The sequence below is a fragment of the Vulpes vulpes genome, chromosome 1 (genome assembly GCF_048418805.1).
Source record: "Vulpes vulpes isolate BD-2025 chromosome 1, VulVul3, whole genome shotgun sequence".
Lineage (NCBI taxonomy): Eukaryota > Metazoa > Chordata > Mammalia > Carnivora > Canidae > Vulpes > Vulpes vulpes.
In genome coordinates this window covers 148,953,001-148,980,581 of record NC_132780.1, presented here as the reverse complement: position 1 = coordinate 148,980,581, position 27,581 = coordinate 148,953,001, and the positions used below count along the sequence as shown (strand labels likewise).

Here is a 27,581-nt window from a genome sequence, read left to right as displayed (position 1 = left end):
CAAGTTTGACTTCTAGTTTCAGCTTTCCTGCTGTAAGCAAGTGTCTTCTTTGTGGTTTCTGTAGTACCACATCTCTTTTGCATTTTTGTGTGTTTTGTTGCTGATTTTGGTGTTTAAAATGGTCCTTACCCCGGGTGCTCAAGTGCTGTCTATCGTTCATAAGCACAAGAAGGCTCTGATATGCCTCACAGAGGACATACGTGTGTCAGATAAGCTTCCTTAGGCATGAATTATAGTGCTGTTGGCCATGAGTTCAGTGTTCATGTTTCAGCAATATATATTAAATACAGCATCTTTAAACAAAAACACACATAATCAAGGTTGTATATTGATTGGCTGATGGAAATATTTGTGACCAGAGATTGTAGGTACCTAACTCTGTATTTCCCCTGAGAGCAGTGGTCCAGTGTCACACTGTATCTGCAGTGACTGACTTCATTGAACACAACTACTCTGAGTAAGAAGAATTGACTGTATCTTCAGGACTAGGGAAAGAATGTATGTACAGCCCATATACCAAATGTCTATCTTCCTCAAAGAAAAAACAGGATGATTCTTTGAGTAGTTAGAGTAGTGGACTCTAGACATTTATATACACTCTCAGATCCTGTTTTATTTAGCTGAGCTTTTTGGTGTCAAATATTAGTTCCAAAGGAACATACTAATGAAAAGTACTAGAATGTGTAAGGAAGTTTTTATTATATAACCAGTTATTTGTATGTTGGCATTAGCGAACAAAAGTTGACCTACACATTTTCCATGTAGCTAACTACATACTTCAAATACTTTGATGTATGTTGCATAGATTTGTAACTTGGTCTACGACATACTACGATAATTATTTCATTAACAGAGCTAAAAATATGATTTAAATGTTATTTATAAGGTGTAGCTCTTTTTAAATTTTTCACTCTCTCATCCCTTGTGTCAAATTATATAAACACAGTTCAAGTTATGATGTCAAAATAAAAAGAAATAAATTCCAAATGGATACACGCATAGGAAAAGCTCTCAGAGAACTGGCATCAAATATGTGGAAGGAGATGTGAATACCAGCTGCAGAAGGGAGGAAAGCAAAGAACATAGAGGGGATTTAGGTTTTTATGTATTTCTCAATTGTTCAGTTTTTCAAAGTATTTGTGTTTCTTTTGAAGTTAAAAACGTACTCAAGACACATTTTTAAACAAAGATTTATTTATTTGATAGAGACACACAGAGAGAGGCAGAGACATAGGCAGAGGGAGAAGTAGGCTCCCTGAGGGGAGACCGAATGGGGGCTTGATCCCAGGACCCCAGGATCATGACCTGAGCTGAAGGCAGATAGATGCTCAACCACTGAGCCACCCAGGTGCCCCAAGACATGAATTAATTAAATAAATTCTATGAAGGGCACAGGAAAAGTTCCAAGACAGAGACTGGCCTAGTAGTCACTGAGAAGTTGGTGAGGACTAGTCTCTGCACGAGTGGCTTGCAGACGTGCTTGCACATGGGAACGCTCCGGGGAGCTTGGGGACATGCCGATGCCCCAGGGGATCAGGTTTAATGGGCTGGGGTGACCCAGGCATAAAGATTTATTTTTATTTTTATTTTTTAAAGATTTATTTATTTATTCATGATAGACATAGAAAGAGAGAGAGGCAGAGACACAGGCAGAGGGAGAAGCAGGCTCCATGCCGGGAGCCCGATGCGAGATGCGATCCCAGGACTCCAGGATTGTGCCCTGGGCCAAAGGCAGGCGCCAAACCTCTGAGCCACCCAGGGATCCCCAACTGCTGAGCCACCCAGGGATAAAGATTTTAAAAGCTTGCCCAGGGATTCAAATCCACGAGCTAGAGTTGGACACCAGGACTCTACACACAGAACTATATTACAGAAGTAGACTCTGGCCAGCTTAAGGAGGCTCTCTAGGGGGTTCACACAATTGGTGGGAGCCTGGGGCACCCTAGGGCAGGGCTGTGGGTACTGCAGGGGAAGAACCTGGGTAGGTATATGGCACTGACCAGCATGTTCCTCCATTCCTGCCCCAAATTCAGAGTCTAGGATAAGGTGTCTGATTGGCTGGTCTTCTGTCCTGGCGAGAGGACCTGGCCCCATCATCATTCCAGGAGGAAGCTGGTCATCAGAGTAACCACTTCCCTCAAACACATGCACGTGTGTGCACACGTGTGCACATACCTAGCTGGGGAGAAGGGGAGAGGTGTTTCCCCAGGAAATGCTGGTGCCTTCAGGAAGCAGGTCAGCCAAAACCTCATGGGGGCCCACTCTGCCCCATGAACTTGAAAGATGGGTATGTTTTCCCGGATGAAACTGAATGGAAATCTGTGCCTGGAACATGTGCAGTGTTTGGCAAATACTTTCTTCCTGCCTGCCTGCCTTTCCTCTCTTTTCTCTTTTCCATTGCCACTGGCTTCCATGTCTTCTCTCTTGGGGATATCAGCCTGAGGAGACAAGGGTTACCCTCAAAGGAGTCATGGTGGACAGTAGAGAGTCAGGCAGTTGGGTCAAGGGTGACCAATGTGAGTGGCATTCAGGAGGGGACACCACTGTGGCTGGAGTGGTTGTAGTGTGGCTTCATGCTGGTGTGGGTGCAGGTGGTTTAGCAGCCAGATGGTGTCAAGGAGAAGGCTGTGGTGACAGCGAGGTGATGATGAGTATAGCCAGAGTGACAGCAGTGGGTCAGCTCCTGCTGAAGAGTAGGCAACAAAAGAGTTGAGTGAAGCAAGCCAGCACAGACTCGGCTTTTGGTTTTCTATCTTGTCCATTGAGTAGTAACTGAGCCCTTCCTGTGTTAGTCCCTGTGTGCAAGGAGTGGCACCTGAGAAGTCCAAGGAGTAGACAGAAAGGGTGGCATGGGGGCCATGGTACAGGACGCTTTCCATGGAAGGAGGCGTCACACCCTATGAGCAGTTAGGGAAGGCTTCGTGGAGGGCCACGGGTGAGCTGGGTTATGATGGATAAATGCGATTCTGATCAATAGATTTGATTGTGTGTGTGTGTGTGTGTGTGTGTGAGAGAGAGAGAGAGAGAGAGAGAGAGAGACAGAAGTAGGATACAAAATGAGAGGAGCTAAAACCCCCAAAGGAAATAGTGAGCAGCATGTTTCAGCTCAAACACTGTCCATCTGTTCTAAAGGAATACAGGCAATTGGGCTAGAAGGGAGGCTGGGAGCCCCCTGAGGAAGGTCTTGTGGATCACCAGTAGTAAGGTTTTGGGCTGGAGGTGGGGGGAGACCTATGTGTTTGGATAGGGCTTTGTGTTTTCCAGAGCGCCTTCTTACCCTCAGTCCCATTTGACTTTTTCCCTGTGAGCGTGACTGAACATGTCCCAGATGACAGCACAAACACATGAGAAGGCTCACGCATCGCTGTGTACAAAGGGCAAATGACACCTCGCTGCAGAGAAATAGGGTTGTTGACAAGGGCAAGTGGCCGAGGATGGTCACCTCTAACTGGCTGTGTTGGGAGTCCACCCGGGGAGGGTCTGCAGTGTGTCATTCGCTTGGTTCCACACTACTGTGGTCGTGGCCAGTATGTTCCCCCCACACCCACAGTACAGCCTGCACACCTTTTTGTTTAGAGGAGAACCGGTGAGTGTATTGCTGAGGTGTATCCAGGGGCCTCCTGGAGAAGGCCTGGGTCTGGGCCTCCTCCTCACCTGGCCTCCTCCCCTGCTTCTGAACATGTGGGTGGTGCTTCTCAGCCCCACCTGTACATCAGAAACATCTGGGGAGCTGGACCTCGCTGGCAGCTGGGCCAGTGCCACCCAGACCCACTGGGGTGCTACACATGTCTCCAATCTTGTGGACAGGGAGACTGAGGCCCGGCGTGTCAGATTACACACCTAGCAAATAGCAGAGGCAGCCTTTGAATCCAGGTAGCTGGTCCTTAAATCCAAGCCTTGAACCCCTACATTTGGTCCCCTCTTCCCTGCAGGCTGAATTGCCAGAGTCCAGATTTGGCTCTTGCTAGCCAGGTGACAGCCATGGACTTGGCCCAGCACAAGTGAGATTTTCAAGGCAGCTTTCGAAATAAACAAGCCAGCAGCATGGGCTGTTCTGTCTTGCCCCGTGCCCCCCAGCACAGCAGATGTGAAATTAGCAGCTGCAGGGCTCTGTTTCTGAAGCTCAGGGGTAGACTTTCAGGGCTGCTGTCCAGTGTGCAGTTAACCGGCTTGCCGGGGAAATGTTAACCAGGTCGAAGCTTCTTAAAATCTTGAGTCCTCATTTTCTACCAGGTTCTGTCCTCCACAGGGCCAGGTGCCTAGGACTAACTTCCTAAATACTTGAATGGTGGCCTCAGCTTGGGAGCACTTGGCTTGGTTTCATCTGCAGCAGTACAAGTCTAGATACCACCCAGGGACCAGCATTGTTTTGTTTGTTTGTTTGTGTAGGTACTGGGAGGCATGTCATTAAAGAAACGTGGGGCGGGACGCCTGGGTGGCTCAGTGGTTGGGCGTCTGCCTCTGGCTCAGGTTGGGATTCTGAGGCCCGGGATTGAGTCCTGCATCAAGCTCCCCACAGGGAGCCTGCTTCTCCCTCTGCCTGTGTCCCTGCCTCTCTTTCTGTGTCTCTCATAAATAAATAAATAAATCTTTAAAAGAAAAAAAGAAACATGGGGAAACAAATAAACAAGTGAGGCTGACTCCTCATTAGGTAGAAACCTTTGTGGGACAGGTCTGTGGGTCTGAGATGCAAAAGGGAAGGTCCCCCGGGGCTGGTAGCAGGACTACTTGTTTTTTTTTCTTTTTTATTGATGTGACCAAGAAGCTAAATTGGAATGTTTTTCCTTTATTTTACAGGTCACCGCCAAGACTGCCTTCCTATTTATTTTACCTCAGTATAACATTAGCGTGCCTACAGCAGGTAAGAAAAGCACGAGTCTCTGTCTTGCCCTCGTCCCGTTAACACTGAAGGACTCAAAAAACTTCCTTGTCCTGTGTCCATGCATGATCTTTTTAGATATCAGAGCTCAGCCTGCCGCATCGTAGCCCTGCTAAGAGACAGCCTGGGGCCATGTGAGGCCCTTGGTCCATGGTTCGGCCTCTCGGGGTTCCCAGGCCCCACCGTCAGGAACCAGGCACTGCACCTCTCTTTCAGTTGCAGAGCGCTGGGCATCCTCTTAATGAATAAGGGAGGAATTTTTGTTTGCTGATTCTAGTTCATTCTTTAGTACAGAGGTAAATCATCTTGACTTCAAAGTGAGAGTCTCCCTTTTGCCTCACTCTCCCAGGGACTAGCTGAAGGGTTCTGGGGGCAGAGCCCTTAACCCATGGCCTGCGGAGGACGCAGTCCCTGTAGCCAGACTCAGGGGAAGCTGTGCTTGGGGGGCAGCCAGTCAGTTCCTACATCTGAGACTCAAGCTGAGGTGTGTTAGCAAGAGAGGAGGAGAACTCTGGGCTCATGAGAGAAGAGACAGGAACTGCCATGGCCAGGGTAGGTGGTCAGGAGACAAGACCAATGCTTGCTCATCCCCAAGCGCCCTCCGGCCCTGGCAGGCACAGTGGGTTTCTGTGCCCAGTGCCATGTGGCCCAAGGTCTGGTTCTGTCTTCTCCATTCCTGCCCCTCCGCTCTTTTTTAAAAGACTGAAGTAAAATTGGGATGCCTGTGTGGCTCAGTAGTTGAGCGTCTGCCTTCGGCTCAGGGTGTGATCCTGGAGTTCCTGGATGAGTCCCGCGTCGGGCTCCCCACAGGGAGCCTGCTTCTCCCTCTGCCTGTGTCTTTGCCTCTCTCTCTCTCTCTGTGTGTGTGTGTGTGTCTCCCATGAATGAATAAATAAAATCTTAAAGAAAAACATAAAAATAATAAAAAATAAAATTGAAGTAAAGTCAACACACAATGTTACATTAGCTACTCCTGTCTCTTGAAAATCCTAGTAACTAAGGCACCTCTAGATCAAATGCGGCTCATTTAATTATCTTTTTAAAAAGATGTATTTATTTTAGAGAGCAAGAGAGTGTGTGTGAGCAGGGGGAGGGGCAGAGGGAGAGGAAGAGAGAGGATCCTCAGGCAGACTCTATGCTGAGCACAGAGCCCAACATGGGGCTTAATCCCAGGACCCTGAGATCATGACCTGAGCCAAAATCAGGAGTCAGATGCTTGACCCACTGAGCCACCCAGGCGTTCCTTTCTTTTTCTGTTTTTAAAAAAATTGTGATAAAATACACATAACATACAATTTAGCATCTTAATGCTTTTTAAGCATACAGTTCAGGGGCGTTACGCACATTCACACTGTTGTGCAACCATCACCACCACCCTTCTCCAGAACTCTCTTCAAAACTGAAACTCTGAGCTCATTAAACAGTAACTCCCCACCCTACCCCCATCCCCAGCCCCTGGCAACTATGGTGCTGCTTACTACTGCCTCTATGAGTTTGACTATTCTAGGTAGCTTATGTAGGTGGAATCATACAGTATTTGTCTTCTTGTGTCTAGTTAAAGTTTATATTTGTCTATAAACATTTTTCAATATGCATTTGTGTGATACATGACCCTCAGAGGAAATTTATAAAATGCAGATAAGCATAGGAAGATAAAAATCACACGATACCACCACCCAACTAACCACTCCAGTTAGTATTGATTCATAATGATCCACTATTTTTGCTCTTAGTATATGATGAGCCTTTTTTTCCATGCCATTAATTATTATTCTTTTCAATAAGATATTTTGGAAAGTTATAGTGTGTTTCTTAATAGGGATTACCACAAATTATCTATTCAATCCCATATTATTGGATATTTAAGTTTCCAGTTTATGTTTTTTTTTTTATAAATTTTTTTTTAAAAATTTTTTATTTATTTATGATAGTCACAGAGAGAGAGAGAGAGGCAGAGACACAGGCAGAGGGAGAAGCAGGCTCCATGCACCGGGAGCCCGATGTGGGATTCGATCCTGGGTCTCCAGGATCGCGCCCTGGGCCAAAGGCAGGCGCCAAACCGCTGCGCCACCCAGGGATCCCTGTTTCCAGTTTATGTTGTAAACAGTGCTACAGTAAACATTCTTGGGACTAAATTTTTACATGCATTTATGGTTATTTTCTCAGGATAAATTCCTATTACTGGAATTTCTGGGTCAAGTACTATGTATATTTTAAAGGTTTTATATATGCATTGCCAAAATATCTTCTGTCATCTAATTCTTATGACCCATAAATTCTAAGTTTTTAAGTTTTTTTGCAAATTTAAAATGGACAGGCTTTTTTAAATGTCAGAATGCCAGTGTATTAGTTTATAAAGAGAGGTCCAGCTATTGAATGTTGTGTTGATATTTTCATTGCATTTCTCCCTGAAGTCAGTTTATATGGGATGCAAGATCATAACCCAACACTGCTTTATTAATTTACCATGAGAAAGTGTTGTCCTGGGGGCTGCAGCAGCTGATATGCATGTGACCAGGGCATGCTTTTATTATAGGAAGGGCCTCTGAGATACTGTGGGTTCGGTTCCAGACCATTGTCCTAAAATGAATAGTGCAGTAAAGCAAGTCAGATGAATTTTTTGGTTTCCTGTTGCATATGAAAGTTATGTCTACACTCTCCTGTAGCCTGTTAAGTGTGTAATAGCATTATACCTAAAAAGCAGAGTAGACACCTTGAATAAAAAGTAGTTTATTGCTAAAAAAATGCTAACCATCTTCTGAGCTTTTAGTGAGTTGTAATCTCTGATCACAGATGGCCATTGCAAGCATAATCATAATGAATAACTTGGAAATATTTTAAGAACTACCAAAATGTGACACAGAGACAAGTGAGCAAATGCTGTTGGAAAAAATGGCACCGATACACTTGCTTGACACAGGGTTGCTGTCAGGCCTTTGGTTTGTAAAAAAAATGCAGTGTCTGCAAAGTGCAGTAAAGTGAAATGCAAAAAATTAAGATATGCCTGTGTTTGTAAAGCCAGATCATGAGCAGAGGGTTAATTTTTGAGTTCGCAGCTTTCCCAGAGAAATTAGGAGACAAGTGATATCCTAAGAGAAATCCATCTCCAGCTGGGATGAGAAGGTAGACTTCATGCTCCAGAGCTGAACCTGGAACCTCTGAGCATAAGAGCTTCCCACTAGGGTTTGGAAGTATGCCACTATCGATCATATCATGCTCTCATTTGGTTTTTCGGTTTTTGTTTTTAAAAATGTTTATTTGAGAGAGAGAGGGAGAGGGAGAAGGAGAGAGAGAATGAGAGGCAGGGAAAGGGGCAGAGGAAGAGGAAGAGAGAATCCTTAACCAAACTCCCGGCTGAGTGTGGAACCCGAGTTGGGGCTCGGTCCCAGGACCGTGGGATCATGACCTGAGCTGAAATCAAGAGTCGGACTCCTAACCAACTGAACCGCCCAGGCGCCCCTCATTTATTTGTTTTAAATAACTAATTGATCAATCCAGACAAATGTTCATGTGCCTCCTGTGCTCCAAGCACAGGTGTTACGTAATTTATAAAACAGGTCTGATTTCTTTCTTCCTTTTTTAGAAGAAATTATTGTTTTAAGATTATTAAAAATCAATCTGGGAGGGGTATGACTTATTTATAGATGAGCAAAGAGGTAAGAATTATGTCTGAGTTCTCCAAAACTATGAACAAGCAAGAAGAGAGTGAAGTGAAATAAAGTTTTTAATTTTAATTTTCAACTTTAATTTTTCAATTTCTTTTACTTGGGTACAGTTGACATTGAATGCTACATTAATTTCAGGTGTACAACATGGTGATTTGACAAGTTTATACATTGTGCTAGGCTCACCACAGGTGTGGTGCCACGTGTCACCATTCAGTGCTGTTACAATATCACTGACTGTATTCTCTTTGCTGTGCCTTTTATTTCCATGACTTATTCATTCTGTAACTAGAGGCCTGTGTCTCCCCTTCCCCTTTATCCATTTTGCCCCATACTCTTCCCTTCTCCATTCTGGCAGCCATCAGAGAACAATACAGTTTGTTCTCTGTATTTATAGATCTGATTCTCCCTTTTCTCTCCCCTTCTTCTTCCTTCTTCCTTCCTCCTTCTTTTTCTTTCTTTGCTGTAGGCTCCTTGCCCAATGTGGAGCCCAGCATGGGGCATGAATTTAAAACTCTGAGAGCAAGACTTGAGCTGAGGTCAAGAAGCAGATGCTTAACCAGCTGAGCCACCCAGGAGCCCTTGATTCTGCTTTTCGTTTATTCATTTGCTTTGTTTTTTAGATTACACATATCAGTGAAATCATATGGTATTTGTCTTTCTCTGACTTACTTCACTTAACGTAGTACCCTCCAAGTCTGTCCTTGTTGTTGTAAATGGCAAGATCTCATTTTTCTTTTTATGGCTGCATGGTATTCTGTTCTCTCTTATATTCTGTTTATGTATATATTCACCACATCTTTCTTATCCCTTCACCTATGGATGAACATTTTGGTTGCTTCCATGTCTTGGCTATTATAAATAATGCTGTAATAAACGTAGGGGTACATATATGTATTATTTTTGAGTGTTTTCATGTTCTTTAGGGAAATCTCCAGTAGTAGAATTATTGGATCATATGGTATATTTATTTTTAATTTTTTGAGGATCCTCCATGCTGTTTTCCACAGTGGTTGGACCAATTTACATTGCCACCAACAGTGCACATGGGTTCCCTCTTCTCCACATCCTTACCAATACCTGTTATTTTTCACCATTCTGACAATGGTGATGTATTCTCTCATTGTTCTGATTTGCATTTCCCTGATGATTAGTGATGTTGAGCTACTTACCACGTGTCTGTTGGCCATGTGTATATCTTCTTTGGAAACATGTCTATTCAGGTTCTCTATCCAGTTTTAATTGGATTATTTGATTTTTTTGGCATGGAGTTGTAGGAATTCTTTATGTATTTTGGATATTGATCCCTTACCAAATAGATCATTTGCAAGTATCTTTTCCCATTCTGTAGGTCGCCTTTTTGTTTTGTTGACGCTTTGGTGTGCAGAAGCCTTTTATTTTGATACAGTCCCAAGAGTTTGCTTTTATTTCTCTTGCCTTAGGAGACCTATCTAGAAAAATGTTGCTATAGCACATGTCAGTGAAATTATTGCCTGTGTTCTCCTCTTGGATTTTCATGGTTTCAGGTCTCCATTTAGGTCTTTAATCCATTTTGAGTTTATTTTTGTGATGTGAGGAAGTGGTCCAGTTTCATTTTCATTCTTTTGCATATGTCTGTCCAGTTTTCTCAGCACCACTTATTGAAGAGATGGTCTTGCCTCCATCGAATATACTTGCCTCCTTTGTCATAGCTTAATTGACCATATAAGCATAGGTTTATTTCTGGGCTCTCTATTCTGTTCTATTGATCTGTGTGTCTATTTTTTTTGTTGTTGTTGTTCACAAAACATGTCTGATTTTTTACTCCTAGAGCTCCTCATTTATTAGGGGAGGATAGATAATAAACAAGTAAACATTAAAAAATTACAGTTGTGGTAGGGGTAGTGAAGGGAATAGACAAGCTTATGTGTGATAAGGAAAAATGAAAAAGTAAGGACAGAGATGTCACCAAGAAGCTGACATTGGAGCTAAATATGTGTGGCAAATTGTGTTGGGGACATAGGGAGAGGGTCCAGGCAGAAGAAAGAATGTTCCAGGCACAGGGATTAGCATGTGTGAAGGCCTCAAGTGAGAAACAAATATCTTGGCACATTCTAGTGACTGAACAAAGGCCAGTGTGCCTGGAGCCAGCTGGGTTTGGCATCTTTCTAGGGTGGGGTTATTGAATTCTGTTCCTGGCATCGTCCTCCAGGCCTGGGTAAAGGTGAAGGTACATTATAATCCATACTGAAATGAGGAGGATTCAGTTACATTAGAACGAGAGGATAAAGTATTGTTAAGTAGCCTATCTCTTGTTTAAATCTTGCCATTTGGGGCTATTCGAAATATGACAAGCAAATAATCAAGAGAGGCAGTGAAATCGGAATAGCCTGCTTCATTTTGTATTGGGCCTCCTTAAGCACCAGCTCGGTATGGTCATGTTTGGTTTGTAAGTATGAGAGGAAAGCAAACTTTTCATGGGAAAACAGCAGTTCACAATAATGGGTCTGTTAAGGTTGTGATTTTTTAGAACCCTCCTCCCAAATCTCTTTAAGGCTGAGCTGAGGGTGCTTGGGCACGTATCCTTTTTGCATAACCTGGGTAAATTCTGATTTCTAAGGTTTCTTCTTTAAATCCTGTGTAACTGGCTCAATTCATCATTTATCTATTTATTTTTCAATTTGGCATTTAAATTTGAATCTTAGTAGAACCGTGGCTGTGTTCCTACAAAGCGGTCTACCATTTCTGAATCCCCACGTCTTTCCTTGCCAAGGTTTCAGGTTCGTTTCATGGTAACGTTGATGAGTTTCTCACCTCTGTCCTTCTCTCTTCCCTCCTCCCAGCTCCTCGCATCTGTGTATAGGGCTAAGGTCACAAAAGTGCCACAAACTGAGTGGCTTAACAACAGAGTCATTGTCTCACAGTTCTGGAGGCAAGAAGTCTAAGATCAAGGCGTCAGCAGGGCCATGCTCCCTCTGCAGGCTCTTGGGAAGGGTCTCTTCCAGCTCTTAGTCCTGCCTGCTGGTTCTCTGGTTCATGGCAGCAGAAATGCCAGTCCCCGTATGGCATTTGCTTTGTGTGCGTGTCAGTCTCCACGTCCGTGTTTCCCGTTTTTATAAGGACATCAGTCACATTAGATTAGGGGCTCATTCTACTCCATTGTGACTTCATCTTAGTGCACCTGCTACAATGCTATTTCTAAATAAGGTCACATTCTGAAGTGTTGGGAGTTAGGGCTTCCAACATATGAAGTTGCCGCAATGTTTTTCAACTCATAATGCTAGCCATAAATGTATGATTTTGTCACAGTATAATGAGCTGGTTATGAAGATTAAGCCCCATTCAGAGGGATGAACTAAAAGAGGAAGTAGGCATTATTATTGTAGTAATAAATTGTTCATCCTGATGGCATGCCAGCCATCCTTGTTTTTCTTTAGGGTCAACAGCAATGAAGCAGGAAGTGTTCCTTGTTACCAATGAATCCATACTATCCTTTTTCCCATTACTACCTGTTAGGGTTACCAGACTTAGCAAACAGAAATCCAGGACCACCAGGTAAATTTGAATTTCACATAAAGAGTGAATATTTTCTTTTTTAGTTGAGTATATCCCAGGTTATACATGGGACATAATTATACTAGAAAATTATCCTTTATCTGAAATTTGAATTTAACTGGTCTTTTTTTTTTTTTTTTTTTAAAGTAGGCTCCACTCTGGGCAGGGCTTGAACTCATGACCCTGAGATTAAGACCGGAGCTGAGACCAAGAGTTGGACACTTAACTCACTGAGCCATCCAGGTGCCCCGGTCATCTTATATTTTGTCTGGAAACCATACACTCTGCCCAGCTCTGGCAAAAAATAAAATGTCTAGTTTCTGGTCTTACTAGACACTGAGTTTTCTTTCTGAGGAAAATAGCACAAGGTGTTGATGTTAGCGCCAGAAATATATAGAACCTAAAAGCTCAGAGAAAGATTTTTTATACAGATTCGTCCATCTGATCGAGAGCAGGTAACTCCAAATGGGTTGAGCACTTGCAAGATTGTTTTGGGTTGTGCTACTAATTTGCTGAATTGTCTTGGGTGGACCACTTAACATTTGTTGTGTGCATCCTTCATCTGCAAACACTTCTCAATCCGAAGTGTTTCCTGAATACAGGAAGTCCTGAAAGTCCTCTTAAGTGTTTGCCACTCAGATTGTCTACAGATCCACACCATTCACATCACCTGGGAACTTGTTAGACATGCAGATTCCCAGGCCCCACCCCACAACTATTACATCAGATCTTGCCTTTTTTTTTAAAAAAAAATATGTTTATTTGAGAGGGGTGGGGGAGGGACAGAGGGAGAGAGAGAGGATCCTCTGGCAGATTCCCTGCTAAGCATGGAGCCCAACTCGGGGCTTGATCCCAGGACCCTGAGATCATGACCTGAGTGGAAACTCAGAGTCAGCCACTTAACCAACTGAGCCACCCAGGTGCTCGCAGATCTTGCTGTGTAAGGAGATCCATAGGTGATTCCTGTGAACACTGGAAGTGCTGTTCAGCGCCCTGCATAATAAAGTACCAGGCAGGCTTTCAAATGATCCTGTGCTTCCGACCTCAAAGGTAACACAGGGAGACCCACTAAATCCTGTACCTTGTTTGTGTTTTCCTGTTTTCTTCCACTTTTAGTTTCTCAAGGACTCTGTGGTCTGAGAGGTGGAGGAAGGTGAAGAGTACCACAGGGTGGATTTGGTTTCGAGCTGGACCGCAGCTCCCCAAGAAGTCACAGCTAGGTTTGTAAGGCAGTGTGGGCAGGGGTCATGGTAGCTTTACATTCCTGGGCCTGTCTGTTGCTGCACACCTCGAACAAAAAAGATGAAGGTGAGGGACCCCTTCAGGAGAAGGGTTTGTTTTGTAGTCCTCACAGGTGACAAGGACACATTCCCTGGCTTATACGGTCCTAGGTGGCTTTATGGCAGCATTTTGCAGGTAGCGATGCAAAGGCCAGGGACCTCCCATACCATAGCTTGGCTGTGGTTCTCCTAGTCCCTGGTGGGACGAGACACACTGCCCCATAAAACCACCTCAGACAGATGGTTTTCAGGCCTCATTCAGCTGAAAGCCTTTGTCCAGGGCTCAGAGTGTGTTTTTGTTTCTTGCGCTGCCTGGCAGGAATTCATCTTGTCTCCTGCTTGTATCATGTACTTGAAAGCCTGGCATCACATATCGGACTGAGCCCCAGTTTGTAAGATAAGCTTGTGGGGGACAAAAGGGAAGAGACAGGTGGGCAGCAGTGGCTCTGGCAATGGAGCCTTGCTTGATTACAGAGCAAGCTACCCAACCTGGACCTGCAGCCTTCCCAGATGGAGGGTATTTGAGGCTTACCTAGCCTGGCCCCATCCTTTTCCCGCTGAGGGGGCTGAGACAACTTCCCAGGGACATGCCACAGGCTGGGCTGGTCACACCCCATGCAGCACCAGGACCCAGGCAAGCCATTGGAAGACTGGGTTTGCTAAGTGGGGCAGGGTGGGGGGGACCTAACCAGGGAGGCAAAGACTTAGCTCTGTCCTGGCCTCTCTGGCGAAACAACCACCAAGGTTCCCTTTGGCCCTCAGGTCCTGTCTATATGAATAAGAAAAGAAATCACATCCCCCAGTGTCCCTGGCCTTATTGGTCAATCATCTGAGAAAGAGTGGGAAGCCTCTGACCAGGACTTATAGCCAATCCTGGATTTGATTCCACCTCCCTACAGTAAACCAAAACTTGTTATTAAACTTACTGCCTTCCTATTTGGTCTGCTCAAACAAAGTAACAGGGAGCACTGTGGGTTCCCTTATAAGGCCCTAGTCTCATCCAGGAAGGCTTCATCTCGTGATCTAAGCCTCCCTAAGGCCCCTACCTGTAACATCGTTGCATTGGCTGTAGGGTGTTAGGACTCCAACATGTGAATTTAGAGGGGTGGGGGGACACATTCAGATCAGGGCACCTGCTATTAAGCATCACAGTTGTGAAGAAAAGTCGATGGACTATAAGTGGTCAGCTCAGTGAATTTTCACAAGGTGAACCAACCCATCAGCACTTCAAGTGACCCCTTCCAGTTTTTTAAAAGCTCACGCTTTCCGTCCCAGTAGGCATTCTCTCCATGTTGTATGTTGTCTGCCCAGGTGGGTTGTACGTAGAAGCCTCATATTTGTGAACTGTAGTGTGGGCTGAGTGTGTGCTTGGCATCTAGGAGTTACTGCTGTATTTCTTCCCTGAAGGCCCTGGGGGCTGGGGTGGGAAGTGGGGATTGCAGCCTTGTAAAAAAGGAATGGTACATCAAGGAAATAATTCCAAAGTTAGGCCCTTTGTTTCCGACTTCTCTTTACTGCTTCTCTCATTTTGCTACATCTTTTTACATCATCAAAGTATTATTTCCTTGTCTCTCTTACTAGAAAATTGGGGAAGATCTATCCCAAGTCATGTAATCATCCGTGATGATTCCTTGGCTAGATCTTTGGTTAACTGGGGTGGCGGTGAGGGGTGAGGAAGGATTGTATAAGGGTATATATTTTTTGCTAGGGCTGCTGTGACAAAGTACCACAGACCAAATAGTTTAAATAACAGAACTTTATTGTCTCACAATTCTGGAGGCTAGAAGTTCTAGCATCAGGATGTTGGCAGGCTGATTCATTTGAAGGCTCTGTTCCAGGCCTCTCTCCTTGGTATATTGATGGCCTTCTTGCCTGTGTATGTGTCTGTCTCTATGGCCAGTTTTGCTTTTCTGTAAGGACACCAGTCAAATTGGATGAAGGCCCACAGTAATAATCTCATTTTAACTCTATGACCTCTGTAAAGACCTGTGTCTCAATGAGGTCATATTCTGAGGTGGTAGAGGTTAGGACGTAATCATTTTTGGGGGTGGGGGAAACCATATTTCAACTCCTAACTGCTGAGTGCATGTGAGAACCACGGTGGTGGGTGTAGTGCAGGTGCCACTGGCCACATCTTCCGTCGGGAGGTCAGGGAGGGCGTGGCCTGGCAGCGTGGCCAGACAGAGTAGGGGTGGAGGTCCGAATGCTGCCCTTCGAGGCTCTGTGCCCCCTGCCTGTCCTCAGCCCCACTCTCTCCAGCACCTCGGGGAGAAGCAGACCTGCAGGGTTTAACGGATACACCATCTGTGTGATTTGAAGGGGAGTCTGGAAGCCAGAAGGCATTGGCCCTGTCATTGGCAGCATGGTTGGGGTCTTGGCCCACCCCTCACTAGTTGCTGGCCTCTAGCCTTCAGCTGCTGTCTGTGTAAAATGAGAAGAATACTCAGGATTCCTGTGAGAGGTGAATGACGTCACTTACAAGATATATTCACTACAGCGCCTGGCAGAGAGCACGTGTTCAATAAAAGCCTCGTGGTTGTCGTTTATGATCTTTACCCTAAATAAGCACCCTAATGGGAGTACTTTTTGTGTGTGGTGCATGGTGACACTTCTGTTCTTTTGCCTTCTGATTCTGAGGGAAGTGGTCCTAATGATGCCATCTGTTTGTGTAGCACTTTACAGTTTATAAGTCAGTTATCTGTTTCATCCTTATAGCTTTGTGAGAAAAGGTAGATGGTATTATCCTCCTTGTCCAGGGGGGTAAGTGCAGGCAGGGAGACCCTGGATCACTTCATGGACAAGTAGCTGCTCCAGAAATGAGCTTCAGGTCTCTCCATGCCTGGTCCGGGTCCCTGTGGTTTAAAAAAAAAAAAAAATCAATGAGGTGGGAAAGACATCACATTTTCATTTTATCCATACAAAGCAGAAGAATTTGAACATTTAGTTACTTAAAGATTATTTTTTAACTAGAAAATACATTAACCTGTCCAAAAAAGTCAGTGTGACAGTTTTGTTCCTACCTTGAACTCTCTTCCTTTGACACCTGCATCCCCTGTGGATAGTCCCTGTGTTTCCTATGTGCCCTTCCTGGATTTCTCCTCTCACCTTCCACTATTTCTTTATGCACACACAAATACACGTTTCTTTTCTCTTTTTCCTCCTATAACCAGTAGAATACTGTATGTTCTATACTTTTTTTCCCCCACTAAAGTAATTCATCCCAGATACCTTTCCACGTCAACGTGTGGAGAGCTTCATTGTTTTCTTCACAAATGTATTGGGGTATATATAGCACATGCAGCGAAACACACATGTTCTTTAGGGGTACAGCATGTGCATTTGTACATAGGTGCACACCCATGCCACCATCCCCTAGATCAAGATATGGTGCTCCCAGCTTCCTCCTAGCCAATACCCCTTCCCAAGCCACCATTATTCTGCTTTCTTAATCTCCTGATTAGTTTCCCCCATTCTTGATCTTTGTTTCTTATTTTTAAAAAGAGCTCCATTGTTTATGTCAATACTTCTTAAATTTCGGTGTGCATCAGAACCACCTGGAGATGTCATTAAATGTGAAGTCCTGGGCCATCCCTGGCATTTTCTGACCCAACAGGCCTGGAGTAGATCTGCACCAGCATTCATTTTGGAGCTTACAGGTGATGCTGGCGTTGCTGGTCCACAGCCGCAGTCTGAGTGCTCCAGTGCCTTGGAACCATCATCTACTTAACTAGGCCCCAATAGATGAAAACAACTTGGATTGCTGCCATTACTTTATTGTTAAAAACAGTACTGTGGTGCATAACCTTGTACGCATGTCATTTTGAACATGGCAGGTATTACTAGAAGATAAATTCCCAGAAGCGGAGTTGCCACATCAAAGGGTTGATACACTTGTAATCTCAATAGAAATTGCCAAATTGCCCTTCCAAAGAGGGGGTCCATTTTGCATTCCCATCAACAGTGTGAAACAGAGCCCGAGTATATTGTCAAGCTTTGGATTTTTGCCAATCTGATAGGTATGAACTGGTAGCTCACTGTAGTTTTAATTTGCATTTCTGTTCTGCATAGGGTTGAGCATCTTTTTAAATGCATAAAGGCCTTGTATCTTTTCTCTGTGAATGGTCTGTTCTTATCCCTTTGCCCATTTTTCTGTTGCAGTTTTGATCTTTTTATCTCACCCAGCTTCAAATGCTGGGTGCTCTTTACATATTAGCAAGATTAGAGCTCTTCGTTCTGGGACACCTGAGTGGCTCAGTGGTTGAGCGTCTGCCTTTAGCTCAGGGCGTGATCCTAGAGTTCTGGGATTGAGCCCCACATTGGGATCACCCACATTGAATGATCATTTTGCCTCTTGATTTTGATTGTGGTGTTTTTTTTTCATATCTAAATTCTTCTTTTATTTTTTATTTTTTTAAAGGTTATTTATTTGAGAGAGCAAGCGAGCATGAGAGAGCATGAGCAGGGGGTGGGGAGAAGGAGAAGCAGGCTCCCCACTGAGCAGGGAGCCCAACATGGGCTTGATCCCAGGATCATCACCTGAGCTAAAGGCAGACTCAACCAACTGAGCCACCCAAGCACCCCTGAGTTCTTCTTTTACAACTTCAAAATAACATGGAAACAGAGTTGGCCATATGCACAGAAACCAGCAGAAATTTTGTCAGTCTGGATGTGCAGGCATTAGGAAAGGCATCAAGAACCAAGAGACAGCCAGGTTGTGCAGCGATGCTCTTTGAGCGGCCAGCTTTTCACACAAAGATACAAGTCTTGTTGGCAAATGCCTAGACTCTAAGGATCTGAAAGATGGGCAGGATGGCTGCAGGTGGCCACCAGTCAGCTCAAGTATACAAGGAGGAAGTGCGAGACCATGTGGGAGTACCCAGATGAGATGGGAACACATAAGGCAGACAAGAGAAGCTACTTACAGGTGACACCAAAGGAAACAGGAATGTGCCTCTTAGTCATAGGAAGCAAAACAGGATGTCCGTAAGAATATTTCTCCTGCCGAGGGACAGCTGCTGACAGAGGTGGTCAAAACAGCCAAGGCTCATATCGATAATTCTAGCTCTCTTTTGAAACTGTGATCAGAGGTAAGCCAAGCAAATGCCACATTTGATGGGAGATGAATAACTCATCTACAGTTGGAAGATCATTACTGAAGGTGCTTTCTTCCAAAGCCAGATGAAAGCCTACAGAAGGGCATATTGACCTACTCTGTGGGGGTATGTAGGAAGGGAGGTGTCAGGATCATGTAGGCTGGAGGCTACATATTGGTGGCTCATGGTCAGAGATGGCCTGCAGATCTATGTTCTTTGGCCAGTCTGGTATTGGCCCATAAAGTATTTTTTTGAAATCGCAGATTAGTCCCCAGTATTTTTTCTATTTTATTATTTTTTGATTTTTTAAAATTTAAATTCAGTTTGCTAGCATATAGTAAAAACCCAGTGTATATCTCATCATGTGCTCTCCTTAGTGTGCCGATCACCCAGTTACCCCATCCTCCCATCCACCTCCCCTTCTGCAACCCTTTGTTTCCCAGAGTTAGGAGTCTCTTATGGTTTATCTTCCTCTCTTCTTTTACCCTGCTCAGTTTCCCCCTTCCCTTATGGTCCCTTTCACTATTTATTATATTCTACATATGAGTGAGACCATATGATGATTGTCTTTCTCCAGTTGACACTGACACTCAGCACAATAGCCTCAGGTTCCATCCACATCATTGTAAATGTAAATTCATCCTTTCTGATGACCAAATAATATTTTAAAATCAGATGATTTCATGTTAAAAATGTCTCTTTGTGTCTGGAATATCAGGAATCCAGCCACACTGGGCTGCACCCCTCCCATAGCCACAGTCTCTGAGGAATAACTTCCCCACTCTCTCATCACCTCCGGGGGACACAGGGTCTGCAGCCTCCCACTGTCATACTTCCCCCTCTGTGACACTACCTGTCAGTTACTGTGTGTTCCAGTTTTAACTGTTTGCTTTCTAGTAAGGTGGAAAGTGGATATTTCTTTTTTTCTTGTGCTGAGAACTTTTTTTTTAGATCTAATTTTAGTTAGTGAATATACAGTGCAGTATTGGTTTCTAGAGTAGAATTCAGTGACTCAGCACTTATATATAACACCCAGTGTGCAGCAGAACAGGTGCCCTCCTAAGTCCCCATCACTCATCTAGCCCATCCCCCAACCACCTCCCCTCCAGCAATCCTTAGTTTGTGTTCTATCAGTAAGAGTGTCTTATGGCTTGTTTCCCTCTCTCCTTTTTTTCTTTCCCTACCTCCCATAGGTTCATGTGGTTTCTTGCATCAAATTCCACATATGAATGAAATCATATGGTATTTGTCTTTCTCTGACTGACTTATTTCACTTAGCTAAGTACCCTCTAGTTCCATCCGCATCATTGCAAATGGCAAGATTTCCTTCTTTTTGATGGCTGAGTAATACTCTGTTGTATGTTTATACCATGTCTTCTTTATAAGAAAGTAGTTATTTCTTAATCTTATCCCTCTCTCAAGGTAGAAATGTGAACAATAGACCAAGAAAAGTGCCCCAGTAAACATAGGGGCACTATGTTTAAAGAAAATCTGCAGGAGGCATACTGTGGAAGTGGAGATGTTACCTGTGTAATGCAGCAGACCTCTGTGCTGAAAGGTTTGAACTTATGAGACCTGGGCTGATTTGCTCATTTGGTTGTCCACCTGGTACCTGTAAGCATTTTGCTATGATTTGTGACTAGGGTGGCCTCTCTGAGCTCTCTCAGAGATGTGTTGCAAGTGACTTTTCTGAAAAACTATAATAGGTTACTGCCAGATTATTGCTTTCTTTTTTGAGAGCTCATGCAAGACAGGGCAGTCCTTCAAGGGCAGGAGCTCCAACTTGGTTAGTGAGAGGATTTTTTTTTAAGGTTCTTAAATTTAGATTGTATTTATTCATGAGAGACACAGAGAGAGGCAGAGACATAGGCAGAGGGAGAAGCAGGCTCCCTGCGGGGAGACCGATGCAGGGCTTGATCCCAGGACCCCAGGATCACGACCTGAGCTGAAGGCAGATGCTCAACCACTGAGCCACCCAGGTGCCCCATGAGAGGATTTTTATAAGCATTAGTGAGCAACCAAAAATCTAAAAAGGTATATCAAAAACATCGATTTCTTGATAGTCTCCTGGAAGATCACAAAGTTCCAGCTTCCTTTGCTCTGTGGAGAACAGAAGGAGCCAAACCAGTTTCCTTTGTTTTGATCAAAAGTGGGGAGAGTGGGTCAGGGGAAAGCACCAGAGGTAACGTGTATGAATCAGAGTACAGCTTTTGAGTATTTGTGGATGCTACCACTTGTTACCATAGTAGGAGAAAGGCCTCAGAGGAGCAGGTTATGCTATGGCCCTCCCAGACCCCCGCTCCCACCTCCTTCCCTTTCGTTCCAGCCTCCTCTGCCTGGGGTCTCTGCCGTAGCCTGGGCTGGCTAGCTCTGCTGTGTCTCCTCCTCCAGCCACTGTCTGCCATTGTCCCTCTGAGCGATGCTTCTGCTCCCTGCTCCCTCCCCTTCAGCCTTCAGTCCACTCCTGAGCACTTCTTATCACACTTGCCATGGGTGGTATTTTTTACGTTTAAATATACATAAGATAAAATTTACCACTGCAACCATTTTTAAGTGTACAGTTCTGTAGTGTTAAATATGTTCATGTTGTTGTGCAACTCATATCCAGAACCCTGTTGTTGCAAAACCACAACTTGGTAGCTATTAACCAGCAACTCCCTACTCCGCTCCCCCTCCCCCTCCAGCTCCTGCTACCCAGCATTCTGGTTTGGGTACATGAATTTTACTACATTCACCTTCTACCTTGTATGATGGAATGCTACAGTATTTGTTGTTGTTGTTGTTGTTTTGTGATTGGCTCATTTCACTTAGTGTCACGTCCTGCAGGTTCATCTGTGCTATAGCATGTGACAGGACTTCCTTCCTTTTTAAGGCTGAATAATATTCTGCTGTGTGTGTATACTGCAATTAGTTTACCCATCTGTCAGTAGACACCTGGGTCATTTCCACCTTTGGCTATTGTGAAAAACGATGCTGTGAACATGGGCGTACAAATACTTCTTTGAGATCCTGCTTTCAGTTGTTTTGAGTATATACCTAGAAGTGGAATTGCAGGATCATATGGTAACTCTATTTTTAATTTTTTAATGGAAATATACTTGACATACAATGTTATGTTAGTTTCAGGTGTATAACGTGATTTGATAATTCTGTACATTATGCTTTGCTCATCACTATAAGTGTCGTCACCATCTGTCACCATATGATGTTAGTACAACACTATTGCCTCTGTTTCCTATGCTGTACTTTTCATCTCCATGACTTATTTTAACTGGTAATGTGTACCTCTTAATCCCTTTCACTTATTTCATCCATCCCCCACTCCCACCCTCAGGCAAACACCAGTTCTCTATATATAGGAGTCTGTTGCTGGTTTTTTGTTTTTTATATGCCACATATAAGTGAAATCATAAGGTATTTTTATTTCTCTGACTTCACTTAGCACAATACCCCGTAAGTCTATCCATGTTGTCACAAATGGCAGGATCCTTCTCCTTTTTTATGACTGAGTAATATCCCATTATATGCAAACGACATCTTCTGTATCCATTCATCTTATCAGCGGACACTGAGGCTGCTTCCATAATGTGGCTATTGTTAATAATGCTGCGGTAAACATAGGGGTGCATATATCTTTTTGAATGAGTGTTTTCATTTTCTTTGAGTAAATAGTAGTAGAATTGCTGGATTGTATGGTATTTCTATTTCTATTTTTAATTTTGGAGGGAACCTCCACAGTTTTCCAGAGTGGTTGGAACAATTTACATTCCCACTAACAGTACACGAGGGTGCCTATTCTCCACATCATCACCAACACTTACTTCTTGTCCGACTCTAGCCATTCTGACAGACATGAGGTATTCCTCTCATTGTGGTTTTGATTTGCATTTCCCTGATGATGAGTGATGTTGAGCATCTCTTCATGTGTCTCTTTGCCATCTGGGTGTCTTCTTTGGAAACATGTCTATTCAGGTCCTCTGCCCATTATAAATCAGATTATTATTGTGTGTGTATTGACTTGTATAAATTCTTCATATATTTTGCATATTAACCCCTTATTGGATATATCATTTGCAAATATCTTCTTCCATTCTGTAGGTTGCCTTTTTGTTTTGTTGATGGTTTCCTTTGCTGTGCAGAAGCCTTTTATTTTGGAGTAGGCCCAATAGTTTATTTTTGCTTTTGTTTCCCTTACCTCAGGGGACATATCCAAAAAAATGTTGCTAAGGCTGATGTCCAAGAGATTACTGCCTATGTGTTTGTTTGTTTAGGAGTTTTATGACTTCAGATCTTTTAGATCTTTCATCCACTTTGAGTTTATTTTTAATTTTTTAGGAACTGCCATACTGTTTTCCACAGTGATGGTCCCATTTTACATTCCCCACAATCAATGTACTACAGTTCCAATTTATTTGTCTCCACCAATACTTGATACTTCCTATTTTTGGTGTTTTTCTTTTTAACTGTAGCCATTCTAATGGATGGGAGATGGCATCATGGTTTTGATTTCCATTCCCCTAATGATAGTGATGGTGGGCACCTTGTCCTATACCTGTTGTCCATATACATGTCTTTTTTAAAAAGACATTTTAAAGATAAAATAAAAATAGACATTTTAAATATCTATTCAAATTCTTTGTCCATTTCTTAATCTGGTTGTTTGTTTTTTTTTGTTGTTGTTGCTGTGTTGTTTTATTTTTAATTTTTTTAATTAAAAAAAGTTTTTTAAAGATTTTATTTATTCATGAGAGATACAGAGAGAGAGAGAGAGAGAGAGAGAGAGAGGCAGAGACACAGGCAGAGGGAGAAGCAGGCTCCATGGAGGGAGCCTGACATGGGACTCGATTCCCAGTCTCCAGGATCCCACCCTGGACTGAAGGCGGCGCTAAACTGCTGAGCCACTGGGTCTGTCCTGTGTTGTAGTTTTAGCCTCTGGTTTTTTAGTGTGAGAATTTGTTGTGCACCCACTAAGTTCCAAGAAGGCAGGGCTGTGCCCACCTTGTTCACGGTCTTCTCCTGGCACCCAGAATGGAGCCCTGCCCGTGGTTTATTTTTGATGAAAAACCATGCATGTAGCTCTCAACAGTGAAGGGACAAAAGAATGTATTAATTCATGCACTCATTCTTGTTTCAAGAGGGATCTAAGGCTATGGTCACATCTCTTTGGAACCATGGTGTTTGGGGTGAAGAATGGCAGGTGACCCTGAATAGGCTTTAAAGAGGATAATCCAAAGCCCTGATAGGTGTTCTCTCTTTACTTTTGGACCATGCTTGTTTGGTTGAGCATAAATCCTACTTTGCTTGGTAATGCTGGCCTCCATGAAACTTTGCATGTGTTTAGTTATTTTCTGGTTTCAAAATATGCTGCTATCAAGTTTGTCTCCTTTGGTCCTCCCTCTGCAGGAGGCAAGGCACATGTCATCCTAGCTGTCCTTCTACCTCCTGTGCCTTCTCCTCCGGCCCCCATGCCTGATGCACACCCCCACCCCCCCAAGCCCTCAGCCCCTAGGTGAGCCTGTCATTGTGTGCTGCTCGTTCTCTCACTGACAGTCCTCCTCCCTACTTCTCCTCTCTCCTCCTGCCTTACTTCAGGCCTCATGGTTCCTTAGGTGGATCACTGCACTGGCTCTCTGACTGGTGTCTTCACCTCCCGGCCTGACACTGTTCACTGCTGCCAGAGTAAACTTCCCCAGACCTATATTTCATCATTTTCCTGTTGAATCTGAATTCTTCAATGTGTCTGTATTGCCTTCAGGATAAAGTCCACCCCCTTTCACATGGCACACAGACATTCACAGGGGCCACCCCAGCCTCATCCTCTGCATCCTTTGCAGATGCCACTGCCTCTGCCTAGATGCTCCTCCCCCACTTGACTACCTGCGCTGATTGCCAGGTCCCGACATCCTCGACATCCTCGTGTTCACCCTAACCAACACCCCACCACCACCTACCCCAGCCAGTGTTGGGCTCTGGCCTGCCATTGCTTGCTGGGGCGCTCTGTCTACCTCTTGGCCCCGTGTGCCCATCTGTAGGCTAATTGCAGGTTTACTTGTGCATCTCCTTACTGGTCTGTGTGCTCTGAAGCTGGGCCAGTGTCCCTTATGTCCACACTTTGGCAGCTGGCTCAGTGCCCGTCACAGAGCAGGTCTTTAGGGGTTTTTTTGTTTTTGTATATTTTTTTATTGGAGTTCGATTTGCCAACATATAATATAACACCCAGTGCTCATTCACAGAGCGGATCTTTGTGGGGAGGAGGGCAAGGAAAAAGCCTGTCTGATTTCAGAGTTCCCATGTTCACTGCCCTCCTGCCGCTCGGTGCCAGGGACCATCCCATTCTCCAAGTCCAGGGTGGCAGGGGGCGTGGCTCGACCCCCAGAGCGACCCAGTCAGTTCTGCTTCATTCTGTGGCCACCCTGAACCTCACGGACCCAAGTCTACCTTCTGGTAAACGCATCCCGGCAGAGAGCGATGACTCATGTGTGTGTGACTCAGCGTGAATGCAGCACAGCTGGAAAGGCAGCCAGTGTGTCTGCTTGGCCGAGTCAGGGGGGCCGTTTCCAGAGCAGCAGAGATCCAGGCCTGGGTTCACGAGCCCTTGCAACCCTAGCCTGCTAACTGGAACGAAGGTAGAAATGCTCCTCTGTCCGTGGAAGACGAGGCTGCCACCACAGAGCTTTACAAGGCTTCTGTGCCTGGGGTTCTGTCTAGTTCATTACTATTAAATAGTATTTTAATCAACAACCATTTATTGCATGCTTGCCGTGGGTGTAGACAACTGTGATCAGCATCTTGCATACAAATTATTTCACTTGATGCTCACACTAGCCCAACAATAACAAAAATAGTAACAAATACAGATACTGCACTTACGACATGCTAGAGTTCTGAGCACTTTGCATTGAAGTCCTCTGCTTCTCACAGGAACCCTACGATACAGAAACTGCTGTTGCCCTCATTTTATAGATGAGGAAACTGAAGCACAGAAAGGTCACAGAGAGAGGTACCCCAAAGTCACATAGGAAATGACAGAGCTCTGATATAAACTCAGGCTTTGAGTCCACACTCCTCCCCATCACTCCATGCTTCCCTGATGAAGGCTGTAGTCCCATCCTCCAGAGAAGGAAATTGCGACTCAGAGAGGTCGGTCACTTCTGCATAGTCACACAGCCAGCGTGTGCGTGAGATTGCTGTCTCCTCTCCTAGCTCCTAACCACTGTGCCCTCCAGCCCAGAGCCAGAGGAGGTGGTCATCATGGTATACCCTTAATGCTCTCCATTGGCACTCCCCAAGGCCATGTCCAGAGGTTGGGTAGGATTCTAGGGAAGAAACTTGCTGCCTTGTCTAGGGGTGTAGTGCAGCACATTCTGCCTCAGAGGTCTCTTCATTTTGGGGTCCCACAGCATGTCATCAGCCCAGGGATGCTGACCTGGCTCTTCTTACCTCCACAGACGGTGAGACTGTGCACTACCACTATGGGCCGAAGGACCTGGTCACCATCTTGTTCTATGTCTTCATCACCATCATCCTCCATGCTGTGGTTCAGGAGTACATTTTAGATGTGAGTGATGTGTCTGGGTCCCGAGATCAGAAGCTGGAGAGATGCCATGGGTGGTGGGGCCTCACCTCGGGGGAGGCTGCGGCTCTGGGCCCCTTTGCCTCCTCTTATTTGCGTACTTTGATTGGTCCTATTAACTGGACATCCCCCACCACACACCGTGGTTTCTGTCCTCTCTTACAGCCTTCTTAGCATGTGGGACGGCAGCATTTATGATGGAGGGCAGAGCTGCCTGAGATGGCAGGACAGCATCATTATGGGTCTGTCCTATGCTGCCTGATTGGGGGATGTTTTCTTCACACCTAGGCTGAAGACCTCCATCTTGCCCCTCTCTCAAAATGCTTGCCTTGAACTGAGTGCTCTGCGCACACAGCAGGCTTACGCTGGATAGCCCGGGGTCATGGCCAGGAAACTGCCCTTTCTTGGGTAGAAAATGGAAGTTTGAAGCCTGCCCATTACCAATCCACCTGCGTACATTAATATGCAGGATTCTCTTTATTCCTTAGAAAATCAGCAAACGGCTTCACCTCTCCAAGGTCAAACACAGCAAGTTCAACGAATCTGGGCAACTGGTCATCTTTCATCTCAGCTCGGTGATATGGTGCTTCTACGTGGTGGTGACGGTGAGTGGCCCTGGGGACTGCTGGAGCTCAGAGCCTCGGCTGCCGGCCTCGCGTCTCTTCTCCAATTTCTAATAAAACAACCGTGCAGGGCTGAGCAGGGAAGGAAAAGAGGAGCAGTTTATAAAAACTTTGAGCAGTTTCTTGGAACTGAAGCTATTTTTGCATCCTCATGGTAAGAGAGGGGCTAAATAAACCTATGCCAAAGGGGTATAGATGCTCTTTTGTAGCTGGGGAGAGCTTTCTTGTCCGAAAATAAACCCACATTATTGTTATTCTGTGATGGTACGGTAATGATACCATACATCTCCATAGGGCCACCTCATTTGACAGGGCCCTCCACCCATGCCATCCAGGGGATGAGGCTTATGTTTATTCTGATTCCCATATTAATGGATTGAAGACATCTAGGATGGAATTTTGCTGTGTCCGCCTGCCTGGTCACGGGGTTTGGAAGCAACAGGGACCACACTTGGACTTTGGAGTCTGGTTTCAGGTCTAGCACACTTTCCGTTTTACCACATTGGCCTCTTGCAAGTAAGGCCAGAATCCTCCTGTCCGCACATCAAATCCTGTGAGAGTCTGGGCCATTCCCATGAATGTCCGGAGGACCAGACAACTGATCTACCTCTCCTTTCTACACAATAGGACTCTTATTTCGAGCAGCCCTTGGTAGCATAGAATTCCTTTGTAGCAAGGAATGTGGACAGCCCTTTGAGGGTCACCCGTAACAACACCTGGCCTGTGGTACATGATGTTAATTAGCAGCCCCCCCACCCCCCCCACCCCCCCACTGGGAGCACCTCCTGTCTCTTTCCCTAGAGCTAGAATTGTCCTGTGAGAAATACAGGCCTGAGCCTTGGAAAATTCAGTAACCCTGTGATCTTTGAGAAGTTCTCTTCCCTATCTTCCACTGACCTCTCACCCGCTTCCTCTTCCTTCAGTGATCGTGATG

General features: G+C 44.8%; 1 protein-coding gene across 1 annotated transcript in view; it reads left to right on the top strand.

Moving 5' to 3' along the window:
• The window catches only part of TRAM2 (translocation associated membrane protein 2), an 83,847-nt gene that overhangs the window by 37,868 nt on the left and 18,398 nt on the right, over window positions 1–27,581 (top strand). Inside the window, exons 2-4 of the mRNA XM_025991053.2 lie at window positions 4,798–4,861; window positions 25,900–26,009; window positions 26,513–26,629. Of these exons, the coding sequence (XP_025846838.1) occupies window positions 4,798–4,861; window positions 25,900–26,009; window positions 26,513–26,629 (291 nt within the window). The remainder of the gene's footprint in view (window positions 1–4,797; window positions 4,862–25,899; window positions 26,010–26,512; window positions 26,630–27,581) is intronic.